Source organism: Anthonomus grandis, chromosome 22, assembly GCF_022605725.1.
Source record: "Anthonomus grandis grandis chromosome 22, icAntGran1.3, whole genome shotgun sequence".
NCBI classification, from domain to species: domain Eukaryota; kingdom Metazoa; phylum Arthropoda; class Insecta; order Coleoptera; family Curculionidae; genus Anthonomus; species Anthonomus grandis.
Window position 1 is genome coordinate 44,466,150 of NC_065567.1, and position 15,484 is coordinate 44,481,633.

At 35.2% G+C, this 15,484-nt stretch overlaps 1 protein-coding gene across 1 annotated transcript in view; it reads right to left on the minus strand.

Moving 5' to 3' along the window:
* Window positions 1-15,484, minus strand: part of LOC126748352 (voltage-dependent calcium channel subunit alpha-2/delta-4) — a 167,730-nt gene that overhangs the window by 134,577 nt on the left and 17,669 nt on the right. Inside the window, exons 2-3 of the mRNA XM_050457517.1 lie at window positions 1,400-1,481; window positions 1,117-1,227 (exon numbers count right to left, since the gene is read on the minus strand). Coding sequence (XP_050313474.1) covers window positions 1,117-1,227; window positions 1,400-1,481 — 193 coding nt within the window. The remainder of the gene's footprint in view (window positions 1-1,116; window positions 1,228-1,399; window positions 1,482-15,484) is intronic.

Below are 15,484 nucleotides of genomic sequence, written 5' to 3' on the forward strand. Positions count from 1 at the left end.
GTGCTGTACACAAAAAAGTCAGAATCTATGTGCCTGGCATCACCATTCATAATGATCGGATAATACAATTTAAATTTTTGTGATGTATAATATTTCATAAATTTGGTTTACAGCAAAAGAAAACTAGTAATAAAGTCATTCCAGTCATTATTCCAAAAGCATTCAACTTTACTTTTTAGGCAAATTCATATACGTTACTCATAAAGTAAAATTGTCACTTGAATTGCTAGACCAACATCATTTTCCCTGCTTAAACAGCTCTAATAAAAGTAAATAGACTGCTCTTAAAAAGTATCTTTATTACTTCCCGCGGAAGCTAACGTATATTCCTTTTTTTCTATTACCTAAAAACTGGTATGCGTTTTTCTCCTCTGTACCACAACTGTGGCACGGTAGGCTTGCCAACATATTTATTAAAAGTAGATGTCTATTAAGCAGTTGAGCATACTATTAAGGCAACCTGGTTTGTTGTATTGACTCGTCGCAGGAGTATCCTCCTACATTATATATTATGGGAACCTTTAAGTTTTTTGTATTTTTCTAATTATCTAAGACGAACGAATTTGATTCTTACTTAGTTTGAGGCCTCGCAGATCGATCTTTCCGACGTGTCTACATGAATTAGTACATAGTAGAATGGGGGTATATGTACCAGTCAAGCAGTCAAGTTTATCTCTTTTACCCAATACAAGCAGATCACCCATCCTGCACTATTGTACCTTGAGAGGGTTTTTAGTTAAAAAATGGTCTTTAGGGCAGCCTGGCCTTAAAAGTTGGTTAGTTATTTTTCCAGGAATCTTTCTCAACTTTTCCAAGCTCAGTAGCAAAGTAGCGAATAGTTTAGTTTTAGACATGAGTTTTGTCCAACGGAAAAAATGCTCTCGGTTATTCCTGTATATTCCTGATACTTCTATCATAGTAATATAGATTTGTACATTGCTCGTGATCACACTTTCCTCTTTGTTTTGTCTACTCTAAAAGAGCCACCAACTGTCTGAAGTGAATAAAATTCTTTCTAAATTTCATTAGCCTTCAGAATTCTAGATAACAAATCATACATGCCAGACAATAAATACATTAAGATAAAAATAAAATTAAAGTTTTTAAATAACTTACTAAAACTGCACTTTTCTTAAAATCCATCATATTTTTAACTTCCGTTGCCATTTCTCTTATTAATATTAGGCCATCTTTTCTACTGACAGCTGTTTCGACATCTCTGTATTTCTACAAAAAAAATATCACATTAAAGTATGAATATATACCAAATATATTACAGAAACAAGTTATTCGTTATCAAAATCATAAATAGGCTTTATTTTAAAAAACAGATCATCAGGTCAAGATTTATAGTTTGTATTGCTAGTTTAAAGATTAGTTATTTTTTAATATTACTTACTCTTTGAAGCTCATTCATTTTAGTTTTCATTTTACCATATTCCCATAGCCCAACACCAAACTTTATCGCCCAATTTCTAACCCTAAAAAGTAAAACATACATTCAGTATATTGTTAAATAACAAAAAATAATAGGGGCTATATATATTGATGATGAATAAAATTAATAAATTAAATATTCAAATAATTTCTTTTCAATTTTTTTAATTTTAGGGATAAGATTAATGCATATGTTAAACCACAAGTCCTTTTATATAAATAAACTGACATTTATTTATATAAAAATATATACACAGGTTAATCTTAAGATTCATGCCTACTGAGCTAAGGGGATATTTTCTTAAAAATTAAGGAAATGGCATAAAAACAAAAATAGATGGCCTTTGTAAGGAAGAATGTGAGGAAGATTAGTTGGCCTCCACTAGTTTGATGCTCTGCAGTAGCATTTGGAGTTGCTGCTGCATCGAAGCAAGGAATGCTTGGAGCACGGCATTTGGGTCTGCACCGGGTTGAGGAGGGGCGGCAGCTGTTGCTGGATGCTGGATGCTGGAGTGTGAGGGGAGCGGCAAGACGGCTGTTGTCCTGGGTGCCCCAAGTGAATGGGCGATCCCGTCTGGCCGCTTTGGCCTTCAGGATTTGTTTAGGGTTTCTGAGGCATCCCAGGTAGTTTGCTGTGTGCGGACCTCCGCAGTTTGCGCATGTGGCTGGCTGGTCCCTTGGTTTTGTACAGTCAGCGGTTGCGTGAAGTTGGCTACACTTCACGCATTTGAAGGCTGCTGTACACCTGGGCTGGGCGTGCCCGTGTAGCTGGCACCTGTCGTACTGAATCCTTCTGGATTTGTTTCTCTGGGCTTTCACCCTGATTTTGATGCTCAGCTCTGTGCTCTCAGCTCATGCCTCAGATCCGTGATTGAGAAGATAGATTTCTCCTCTCTCGGGAGCTGGACGAGGACTAGTGGCGTGGGCTGTTTGTGCCTATTGGAGTACCGGGCTGCGGAGTGTGGGTGGAATCCCAATTTCTTTAAGTCCTCCAGGATGCTCTTAGCTGGCCAGTGCTCGAGCGGTCCTCGGAGGACGATGTATAGTCTCCTGTCCTCTGGCAAGGAAAAGGAGTGGAACTGCATTTGTTGTTCATCAAGGTGGCTCTGGGTTTTCTAGTAGTCCTCTATCGACTGTGGATCGATTTTTACGCCGCCACGTGTGTTGACGACGCGGCCTTGATTTACTCCTATAGCTTGGAGGGCAGCAGATACCTCCTCGTACCTCTGCTTCTCTCGTATGACAATTGGAGGGATCTTGGACTTCGTTGGTAGTGGAGCGGGCTCAGTTTTGGGCTTAGGTGGAGTGTTCCTGAACCCAGCTCTGGAAGTGGAAGGAGCCTGGGTAGGTTGTTTCGTGGGCATGGTTGTTCCCTGGGACATGGTGGGAGTCTTCCTTGGGACCGTCTCCGGGTCCGAGGTCTTCCTCCTTTTCCGCCTGCTGACAACAGGTTGAAACCCGTCGTCTTCGTCATGTACGCCTGCTGGAGTCACAGGGCAGGAGCTAGACTCCTGTGCTAGAGGCTTGGCCATCTCGATGGACTCAGCAGGCGTTTCCAGGACGGCAGGGGGGGGCTTCGACTGCGGTACTGGCCTGTACCACAGTGTTAGCAGACGGCAGAGCGGACTCAAGAGCCTTTATTCGGTTCTTAAGTACTCTGGTCATCCGGTGGAAGGCTCGGCGGAGATCATTCATTTCTTTATCGTGCCTCCTCTTGGCACTACGCATGAGGACAACGTAGTATGGGATAGCTCTTCTTGGCTTGAAGGAGTGGATTGTAGGATGGCTAGGTCCGCTCTTAACTCGGCCTCGTCTTGGGGTGTTTCCTCATCCTTGTCCGTGTTGCAGAATTCCGAGAATCCATTCTCGTCATTCTCAAACAGGAAGGAAGAGTTTTCACCAAGTTCTTGGGCCATGGTTGACTCGATCGTCAAGCAGAAGGACGGCGGTGTCGGTCGCACTGGAACACTCGGTACAGCGAAACTGAATCAGAGAACACCTTGGCGTTAAATGCAGGTGATCTGCACTCAACAGAGGACGAACTCTGTATGTATGAACTCTGTATTCGCTGGTACGTCAACCTATTTAATTTTATTTGGCACTGTTAAATAGACATTTTAATACCGCTTTCAACGAGATGTCACACGATGCGGGTTGCCATTTGGCATATAAAAGTAGGGTTAGCAGGAAGTAAGGAGGTGATTGATGGGATTGGTCAAGTTTAAAATTAGAATGGATTATCAGAGTTATTAAGAATGGTTCGTTTTAAAATGAAAGCACTGTATATAGCGATATCATCAGATTCATTGCCTTATGTCGACGAGCTAGGAAAGTAAATATTCAGAAATGCCAGAAATCAGAAATTAATGTTACTATATTGACCAATAATATAATTTATGATTACACAAATACTTGAACAAACTTTATGAAAAAACACAAAACCTAATAGAATAATAAAGACCTATATTCTGAATATAATTAAGTTCTATGTTTTACTTTTTTCCACAGAAAATTAAAATCATTTAATTTGCAAAAACTTGAAACGAAATAAGAAATTAGAAGTTGAAGATTAAAAAAGAATCAATAAACGTCTATACATAGAGTTTATAAGATATTGTTTAGACTTATTGTTAATTCTAGGCCTCTTTGTTACTCAATAAACCGCTTGTCTAATCTAACCAACCTTATATCATTATCAAAATAATTACAAATATTTATTATAAATTTTACTATAATTGATTCTTGTTTTCTTATTTTCAATTTTAAATATAATTCTTTCTTGTAGACACAACAAACTAATGATTTTTTAAAATTGAAAGAAAAAATGCTTTTTAAAGTATTCATTCAAGTCTATAGATATTTTACAAAAACAGTTTTTAATGTATAGTGGTTATATCATCTAAGTAAAAAATATTGCTTTCATACAGTTTTCTAGCGAATGAATTAAGCTTTTGGAATTTTTAGGTTATGCATAACTTAAATAAATATGATATCACCTATTATAAGGTATATTAATTTCATTTGATCTTATGTTTTACTGGATTTTTGTGCAAGAAAATATAAAACCTTTGAAAAATAAGTCTCTTTTTAAGGATTTTTTTGACAAATTTGTAATTTGTTTAAAATCTAAAGCCTGGCTTACATCCACTGTAATTACTAAGTGTCCGATAAAGGACACTCACAAACGCCCATGCCAACTGCCAAGTCATTTTTAGCCCTGGTACTCAAACTCAGGGCTAAATGACTACTAGGTAGGTGTATAACTATCGCGCTATTAGGTCGCTACCACGCCGACATTTGAGAAACTACTCTGAATTTTTTTTCGTCATTCTTACCTAATTTTTTGTTGCTACATAAGAAGAATAAGCTAATTCTGAAGAATTATGGTTTCTTGGAAAAAATGTTTCTAATTGCCTAATATCCTTATCGTCGCATTTGAAATATACGGTGGTAAAATTATAAGAAACAACTTTATAATGTATGATATGCTATCAGATCTCTACAATAAATTCGAACAGAAAAGACTTATTAACTCAATAAGCAATTAAGGCTCAGGTGCCTGTTTACCACAGTATTTTAAAGAGAAGTAGCAGTCAACATACCGAAGAAGGAAATATCAAAAATTAAAAAAATTGGTAATTTCTTCAGACGGTCAAGCAGCAATAAAGGCAATTAATATAAAGAGTCTGTTCCAGAATAGTCAGATACAGCATAAATGTCCTACAACTGTCACTAAATGTACAAATCAATCGTAGCCTGGGTGCCAGCGAAATGAAGCCGATGGATTAGTTACAGAAAGCTTAAATGGAAAATTAATAGGCTCACAACTACCCTATGATCTTTTAGGAGAATTTTTGAGCATGTTAGTTACTCTAACTACAGGCACCAGAACAGAGGCTTGTTAACAGATTTCTGAAAATTTACAATCCAGGACTTAATGCAGACCTTCTGAGCCACAACAGAAAAGTTGTAAGCATATAAGCATAATATAAAAAAAGCATATAATCTGATAACAATTAAAATCTCAGAAAAAAGTCTCTGCGGCTTTTAGAAGAAGAGAGAAACCTCCGAGCATATATAATGCAACTGCAAAATATTGTACAGGCATAGATTTGAGAGGATAGGGATGCAGAATCAAGTAGAGATAAAACAAGTCACGCTTCTGAAGTTTTAAAAATTAAATTAAATAATTACATTTTAAGATTTAAAATATTTTGCCTTAAAGTTAAAAAAAAAAAAACAACAACCAGGGACTATTTTGAAAAACTATTTATTAGGGCCATTTTAATAAATTGCTTTAATACAGGGTGCCTGCGATTAAGTTGCCACTATTAGTATCTTTGTTAATATTTAAGATACAGGTTCGGTTAAATAGCAAAATTAGTAGAATTTTTCTGTGGATCAAAATAGTAAAAACTGAAAAAAAAATACCATCGCGTTTTCGAGGAAATGCGAAAAATGTGCTATTGTTAAATGGAATCCCTATATATTTTTATATAAATCAAAAGATAATAATAATTAATTTTCTTAATAAAAAAGTTTATACAGGGTGTTCATTTGAAAACTTCCCATCATGGATTTATCGAAAATCACTGTTTAAAAAAAAAACGCCGAAATACGTCAAAAGTTTTCTCAAGGGGGACAACTTTCTAACCTAAAATTACTTCACCCCCTTTCACCCTCTGTCCCCCAGGGTCACACCCTTAAAAATTTTAAATGGCAAGGGGTATCGAATAATAGCTTGTTTAAAAGGTCTTTCAAAGTCTTTTATTTTGACGTTTGATTTTTTTAAATCGGTCGATTCGTTTTCGAGAAAATTAGAAAAATCTTTGTTTATCTTAATTTATTCAGATAGAAAACAAAAACATGAAAATATTAGTTTTTATTTCAATAAGTATTCAAAATGTTGCCCGTTTTTGCCAAACAATGATATAGGCGATGTTCAAATTCCTGACGGACATTTTCAAAAACATGTGGGATATCATGGCAGCTGTCGATGATGCGTTGACGAAGTTCATCCAAACCTTTAGGTTGGGGAGTAAACTCAATAGATTTCAAATGACCCCATAGAAAAAAGTCTAACGGCGTTATCAGGAGATCTAGCAGGCCATTCTATAGGCCCCCTTCGCCCTATCCATTTATCTGGAAACTCGTAGTCTAGCCATTGCCGAACGGGAAAAACATAGTGAGGAGGAGCGCCGTCTTGCTGGAAATATATTTCAGCCTCATCAAGTATAGGGTTTCCATCATCATCGATTTGGTTTTCAATGGATTCAGTGATAAGCGGATTGATGGTATTTTCCAACATATCCAAATAAATGTCTCCATTTAAATTTCCGTTAATAAATAATGGCCCAATCACTTTATTTCCTAAAATGCCTGCCCATACATTAATTTTTTGAGGGTACTGGGTATGCCCTTCTACAAATGCATGAGGATTTTCATTGCTCCAATATCTACAGTTATGCTTATTAACAAATCCATTTAGATAAAATGTGCATTCATCGCTGAAGCAGATATTCTTTACATGAATAGTATTATCATTCATTTTTTTCACAAAACTCAACCCGCCTATCGAAATCGTCTTCGGTTAACTCTTGCAATATTTTTATTTTGAATGGTTGGAATCTATGAAGTTTGGTAACTGTGTAAACAGAGCCTAATGAAATACCAGTGGCAGCAACAATTTTGCGTAATGAAGTATTAGGATTTAATCCAAAATGACCCAAAACTTCAACTTGAGCGGCTATATCCAAAATTCGCCGACGATCACGTTTTTTATTTGCAACAGATCCAGTTTCAGTAAACTTAGTAACAAGGTCCAAAACCTACCTATGCGAAGTTATCTTCTTCGGATGTCTAGCGTTAAACGTGATGGCAATTTGCCGAGCACATTGATTTTGGGCACCATAAATTAGAATAATTTCCACTCTTTCGGCTAGTGTGTAAACCATTTTGAAAGTAAAATCTTCAATTCAACAAATAAATTTTCAATATTCCAAGACTGTCACAAATGTAACTGACGGCAAAATAAATTCTTTATTTTTCTTAGCAACTATAAATAACTAAGCAGGTATAACAATAAATACTATACAATGCGGAAAAAAATCAGGTTTTTATTTAGTTTTTTCCACGTCGGAAATCTTCGGAATTGCTGTTTATGTTGGTAGTTTCCGTTTTAAATTATAAACGAATTAGAGATTTGGCAAACCCTAACGGGCAACATTTTGAGCACTTATTGAAACAAAAACTGATATTTTCATGTTTTTGTTTTCTATCTGAACAAATTAAGATAAACAAAGATTTTTCTAATTTTCTCGAAAACGAATCGACCGATTTAAAAAAATCAAACGTCAAAATAAAAGACTTCGAAAGACCTTTTAAACAAGCGATTACTCGATACCCCTTGTCATTTAAAATTTTTAAGGGGATGACCCTGGGGGGCAGAGGGTGAAAGGGGGTGAAGTAATTTTAGGTTAGAAAGTTGTCCCCCTTGACAAACCTTTTGACGTATTTCGGCATTTTTTTTTAATCAGTGGTTTTCGATAAATCCACTGAAATGATAAATCCACTTGGTGGGAAGTTTTTAAATGAACACCCTGTATATACTAATAGCCTAAACTTAATAATAAAGTTATAGCGATATTAATAATTTGACTGATAATTTGATTTAGGCAAGTTAGCTTTGAAATGTAAAAATAATATCAAGTAAACCTACTTAATTTACAATAAATGAGCAAAAACCGCCATCTTGTTCAATACATTTTTAAGCACACTTAAGCACGCATCTTGTAGCTTTTAAGATTGTTTTTCCATCTATTGATTATTATTATTTATTATTTCCAATTATTTGCCTGTTGTTTGGTTTATCAATGTGTTTAGTTTATCAACGGTTCTGTATTTTTTTATACACTTTATTCTTTATTTGACCCCAAAAATAAAAATCGAGAGAGGTTAGGTGTGCTGACCTAAGTAGTCAACGAATAGGGCCACGTGTCGCAATTCATTTATCGTTAAACAGTCTATTAACTAATATAGTTGATAGAAAAAAAGGTTATATTTTTGGTCGTGGTATCAAAGGTAATATTTTTACATCAGTTGTTGATGGGGAGGTACTCCATCCTACTGGAAATATTTGTGATTGATTGTCGTTCTTCAAAGTCACATTATCCAAATATTCTGCCAGCGTCCCAGATATTATCAAGTCAACATATCTTCTTCCGGTCAAAGGGCTATCATAAAACACAGGTTGTTAGGCCCGTTATTAAGCTACACCAAACGTGTATAATAAATTAATTTTGAGGGTTTCTGGGATCAGTAAGGAAAAGATTTTCTTGGGATCAATATTGTACATTTTTACGGTTAAACACCTTTGTTTCCAAAATTAGCTTCGTCACTCCAAATAAAACAGTTAAGAATATTATTATTTGCTTTATGTGCATTGGGTAATCAATTGCCAAAAGCAAGTCCTATTTCGTTATCGCCACACAACGTTTATTGTCGCTGATACTTATATGGCATAAATTTGTGTTTCGTTAAGACCCTGAATATTGTTACTCAAACCGTAAGCTCTTGCTAAATTTCTAGTTAAGTTGTCCATATGAGCTTCAAAATATGCCAAAATAGAAATTCATATTCAACAACCTCGCTTACTATAAATTGGTTCCTTCTTCTAGTTATTTTAAATACGTTTTCGTTCTAAATTTTCTGTAGAAAATTAAAAAGCATCTTCGGTTTGCCAAGTTACGAGTCTGGAATCTCTGGCGGTACTCTTCTAGCGCCTTGTCACTATTTTTTTGCCATACAAGGTAACATTATAACAGATCACGTTTTTCAATATGCGTAAAAGGCATTTTACTAATTTATATTTTACAAAAATCACAAAATTTCCTAACGTATAACTATCGGTATTTTTTTTTTAAATCTTATCTCTATGGCTGATCTCATTTTATTGTGATTTATTTGTTTTGCTCTCTAAAAGTTTAAAGCCAACTTGCGTAGATTTGGCAAAATTATTCACCATCGCTATAACTTTCATAACTTTTATACTCAATAGCGGATCCGGGCTTTGTGGTGGGATCCCACATACCAGTAGGGCATACTCGCTGGGGGAGCACGCCACTATCTTCCAGGCCAAAGTATTCGCTGTATTAAAATGCGGACAGAAAATCCTAAGCTGCGGAAATTGCAATACAGTCGTATCAATATGCTCGGACAACAGAGCTGCCGTGATAGCCGGCCGCAAAGGTAAGCTCCAAGCTTGTACTGGATTGCATAAAAGTCCTGAAAAAACTGGTGTAGGTTGGCTGCATGGTCCAGCTCGTCTGGATACCTGGCCACGCAGGCCATGCACGTAATGAGGAAGCGGACTCTCTTGCCAGACTGGGATCCATGAATGTGCCAATGGGGCCGGAACCCATAGTTGGTATCGCCAAATGCGTTGCGGTCGCGTCAATGAAGGGTCTGCTGGACAAGTGGACCCACCGAAGATACACTGTCGGATGAGTCCCCTGGTATGAGACAGGCCAATGCGCACATAGGTGGGCCCTCTGCCTGTCTCACCAAAAATCTACTACGCCTAAAAAGACGCGACATTCGGCTAGTGACAGGTCTTTTAACCGGTCACTGGCACTTAAGAAGCCATCTCCATACTACCGGTTTTGCGGACAACCCGGAATGCCGATGGTGCTGTGAGGAGGATGAAACCGTTGACCATTTAGTCGGGGAGTGCCCAGCACTCACGCGCGCTAGGTTCAAATACTTGGGTAACACTTTCAGTGTAGCGAGTGACTTTAAGTCCTTCAGACCAGAGAGCCTTATCAGTTTCTCTAAGACCGTTGGGCTCTGGTAAGCCCCGGTGGGGCATGACGGGTCCATCAGGAGACCTATATGCACAACTGCCTTGGCCGCCCACTGTTTCGACAATTCAATTCAATACTCAATAGCCTAAAAGGGAAGGGTTAAAAAATTTTTTTATAAAAAAAATATTTGCTTTTGACTTATGTAAAATGTAAAAACATACATAGGAGTCCATTTAACAAAAGACCATTTGTCACATTTTCTCGTAATCGCGATGTTCAATTTTTTTTGTTTTCACCATTTTAATCAGCAGAAAAATCCTTATATAGTTTAGTTAATATATATTTTGTTATTATTTTAGGCTCTTATAGTAACCATTGGTAGTAGAATACTGTGCTGAAATTGCAGATCAATGGGAAAGCTTTTATTTTATCGTCATAGCAAAGTTCGAATAGTAAACATATACTTTCTATGCAATGCAATATACCAATCAATATAGTCCCAGAGACGGGCCTAGAATATATCACGTCACCTGACTATATTATTAGCTTCATAAAACAAAACTGGTTGGTCGGGAGCTGCTAACCATTTTATATTTTATTTATCTTATTTAACCCTTTCAGGACCAGTGGTTAGCTGAGCTAACCACAATTAATTAAATTTGTACGTAAACGTCTAGCGGTCATTTGATCTAACCACAATGCATAGTGTATTGCCTAAATAGTATATTATATTACATGCATGCTCTAGATGGCAATAAATTCGGTTTTTATTTCGATCATCAATTTGTTATGACCGTTACTTTTATTTTTGTAAAACAAATGTGTGGTATCCCGGTCTAACCACCAGGCATCAGTAAATCTGAGAGGTATCAGAAAAGTTTAAGATTATTGGTTTACAGGAAAATTAGGAATGGTTTGAAATAAAGACTTTGACTATAATAGTCTCAGGCGGCTCTTGGTGATTTCCAAATCTAACAGGAGTTGAAATATACATTTGCTATGGATATTTTTTATTACTAGTGATTTATTTCACAGAAGGTTTATTTCTTTTTTTTTCAGGTCCGTCCAAAATTACTTGGAGGTGGGAAGAATTAGAAAATCTACCTTCTGGCGATTTTAAAATTTTTATCAGTAGCATACCATCTGATAACGAATCAGAGGTCTCTTTCGTTACCGAAGATAATATTTGTGACGGTGAGGACATTTTGGATATTATGACAATGGACGTTGATATATTAGAAGATGTCGAGGAACAGTAAGATATACCTGCAGCTGTAGTTATACCGAACTATGAATAGGAATCTGAAGATGAGGTTCCTTTAGCGCAATTACAGTTACAGCTTAGAAATACTACAATAAAGTGGACAAAGCAGACAACTTTTTGTACACAGGTTGACCCATTTACTGAAAATACTGGACCCGTTATACCACAAGATCTAGAAAGTCCTACTGATATTTTTTTGCATTTGTTTACGTTGGATCTGATCGAAAAAATTGTATTCGAAACTAACCTCTATGCCGTTCAAAAACAAGGTGGCAATTGTAGTTCATTTTTGCGAACAACTTCAGCTGAAATAAAAGTGTTCCTTGATCTGAACGTTCTGATGGTATTAAAACCTATACCCAGCTATCGTGATTATTGGTCGTTCAGAATTGAACTTAGAGATGATTATATAGGTACTGCTATGTGCAGGGATCGCTTTGACTGGTTGTTGAGCAACTTACATTTGAATAACTATGCAACTGAACGGAAAAAGCAAGATGACAATTATGACAAGCTTTACAAAATTCACCCATTCCTTGATGCCTTATCAAATTCTTATCAAAATTCATTTATGCCAAGTGAGTACCAAGCCATAGACGAATCTATGATACGATTCAAAGGAAGAAGCAGCATTCGACAATACATGCCGATGAAACCGATCAAGAGGGGATACAAGGTGTGGGTAAGAAGTGACGAAACAGGATTTATGTCGCAGTTTCAAATTTATACGGATAAAGTTTCAAATCTTACTGAAAAATCCTGGTGCCAGGTGCCAGGGTTATAAAGGACTTATCTAGAGAATTAAATGGTAAGAAGCATAAATTATACTTTCATAATTTTTTTAACTCCATTGAACTGCAAAACAGTTTACTGTTGGAAGGCATTTATGCATGTGGAACTGCCAGAAAAAATATGCCAAACGACTTGCGTGACGATAAGCATTTGAAAATCGGACTATCGGGTATCTACAGGAGGAATTGTAGCCTTGAAGTGGATGGATAGAAAAAGCGTTCTTTTTATTTCAAATTTTCACGATCCTGCCAACCTGGAAACTGCTTCTAGAAGAAAAAAAGACGGCTCTAACAAAGATGTAGAATGCCCATCACTTGTTAACGATTATAACCGGCATATGGGGTACGTCGACAAGTTTGACATGTTAAAGTCACTGTATGAACTAGATAGGAAGTCACGAAAATGGTGGCACCGAATTTTTTGGTACTTTGTGGATGCTACAGTCATTAATTCCTACATCATCTTCAAACAAAGAATGCCAAATACTATGACCTTGAAACAGTTTCGGCTTTCTGTAGTGAGTGGCTTAGTTGGTTCAAATCCAGAACAAGCGAAACGTGGTCGGAAAAGTGCAGAGAAACCCCCAAATAAATTCAAACCTCTTGTACCTCAAAAAGTAAAATACGATAAAAATGCTCATATGCCCATTCACACTACTTCTCTTAGATGTGCCCAATGCAGTAGCCGCAAGGAACCACATCGAACCGTATGGAAGTGCTCAACATGTAACGTCGGATTATGCCTGAAAGATGTAAGAAACTGTTTTTCCACAAACCATAGTGTGCGACTAGTGGTTAGTCCAGATAATCGCCGTTAATTTTTTTTTCAAAAATAGACACCTATTTTTTTTATACTATTTTATGTTCAAATACCCATTTAAATAAAGATTTTTTGGTAGTAACTGTTTTCTTCGTAATTTAATTAATTCCGTCCTCAAATGGTTAATATATTTTATTCAAATAAAAAAACTCTTAAAAATTAATGTTGGCTAATTAATACAAAAGATTCAAGAACATTTTTAAGAATTTCAGCCTTTTTACATGCTTCTGCAGAGGCCTTTTAGCTCTCTCCATAGGTTCACGCTGTTTACTCACCTTCATTATATCTCTTACGCCTTTTTCATTGAGTAAAGTCAAATGTATTTCTTTCTTTAGTAATTGCACTAATTTCAGAATTTCATGCATTACTATATTTCACAACAGAAGAACACACCCCTGCAAATAGCCATCATCAGCCACCCATCACTTCAACCTTAAATTTAAGTTTTAATACTCAATTTGTAATGTGTCTCTGTTCCTGTGAATAGTTTTTCAAAAATGCCACTTTAACCATCCTCCATATCGCAGGAGTATATCTTTCGAATTTCTTTTTTACCGTTATTTTACAGAGTGTCCTATTTGCTATGTGTGATTATTGAAAGTATAGGACTTTTTTAATTTTTTGCGCTCTACAAAACTTCACCTTTATTTTTTCTTAATGACATTTGGTATCTTGGCAACGGCTAACAAGTTCTTTTTTGTAAATACGGACCTGCTATTTTTAATTAAAATTTTAATTTTCATAATTCACGTTTTTCCTTCTTCAATTTTTTGTTAAATCTCTGTGCCGTGTTATTGTTTTTTATTATAAAATATGTTGGTATTCTCCGATTTTAAATTTTATTTGTCAGTACTTACGCAGCTCATCTAGTTTATAAGGTAATTTTAACTAATATTAAACTTTGATTTTGTTTTAGTGTAGGGTTTTATTATAATTACGCGTATTAGGAAAACATGTAACCTTCGTGACATATAAAAGGATGTTTTGAGACCAAGACTTTCAAAGGGAAAACTCTTTACTTTCAAGACTTTCAACTTCAGTTACGTATGTCTCTTTGAGATAATGGATGAGTTCTTTCTATTTTAAATAAGTTCTGGATTTATTAATGTTAATTTTTGTGAATAAACTAGTATTGAATTCTACAATCAAGATTAACAATTCAATAAACAATTTTATATAATTATGTATGAATACTTAAAGCTACCAAAAAATGTAAAATATTTTAAAAATGTCGTTTAGACAATTTATGTTCATATATATTGTTTATTAAAAGTAAATTTATTATTTAAGTTTTAATATAAAATATTTAACATTTAGAAGCAATAATGTTATTCAGCAAATAATTATTGAATAAATAAATTGATGACAGCTAAACAAATTGTATGTTTTAAACATTAAAAAACCAAGTAATTTTGTGTCTAAAATGGAATTATTATTAATATTATAAGTTTTATATTATTTTAGCATTTATAAATATTTTTAAATAACTACCAAAAAGATAAACTTTTTACTGTATTAATAAGTAATTAATTTACAATTTAAAAAAAAATCAGGCTCGCATTAAGGAAAAATTCCTGACAATGGTTATTAATACGTCAAAACGTTGAAAAACGTATGAGTGAGAAACATCATTTTAAAGGGAATAAAAAATGCTTTTTAAATAAGTTATAAAAAGTGCAGGTCTCCTGCGCTTCCCTAATTCAGTCGCTGCCTACCCCTGCCCTATGTATATAAATATAAATAAATTGTATTTCTTAAAAATGTTTTCAAGCTCTCATTATCAAAATGTATCGAAAAAGATATTCTTACGTAAGGTTTTTTTTTTTCTTTTCTTTTTATTTTGTTTCCTTTTTCGTTGCTTTTTCTTGAGGATGTATCACTTAAAAAGTGCCAATAAACGTTTTGAATTTGAATTTGAATATAGCATGTCAATAAATCTGCTACCAAATGGAGAAGCTAATAAAACTATTATTAAACTTAATATTTACAGTAAGCTATACCCAAATAGGACTATTTCAAGTTCATTTTTCTGGATGCTAATAAGAGAATAAACATCTGTCAATGAAAAGATTATAAAACAAAATCAACATGTGATGTCTATAGAGAAGGCTGGCAAGATGCCAGAAACTAAGAATATTAAATCGGCCACTCATATAAGCTGCATAAGTCTGCTGGACCGGTAGCATTTTCCGTAATTTTTGTGGATAATCTCCTACCAGCTTTTTCCGTGTAGTTTTGACCTCAGCTGCACGAAGCACACATGGAGTTTGTAAAGGTATTTTGCCCTTTTGGAAATGATTAACATCATATTAAGTTGCAATAACAAGTCGTCTAAGTCACAAGTTAATAGAGAACGTTTACTTCCTAGAGT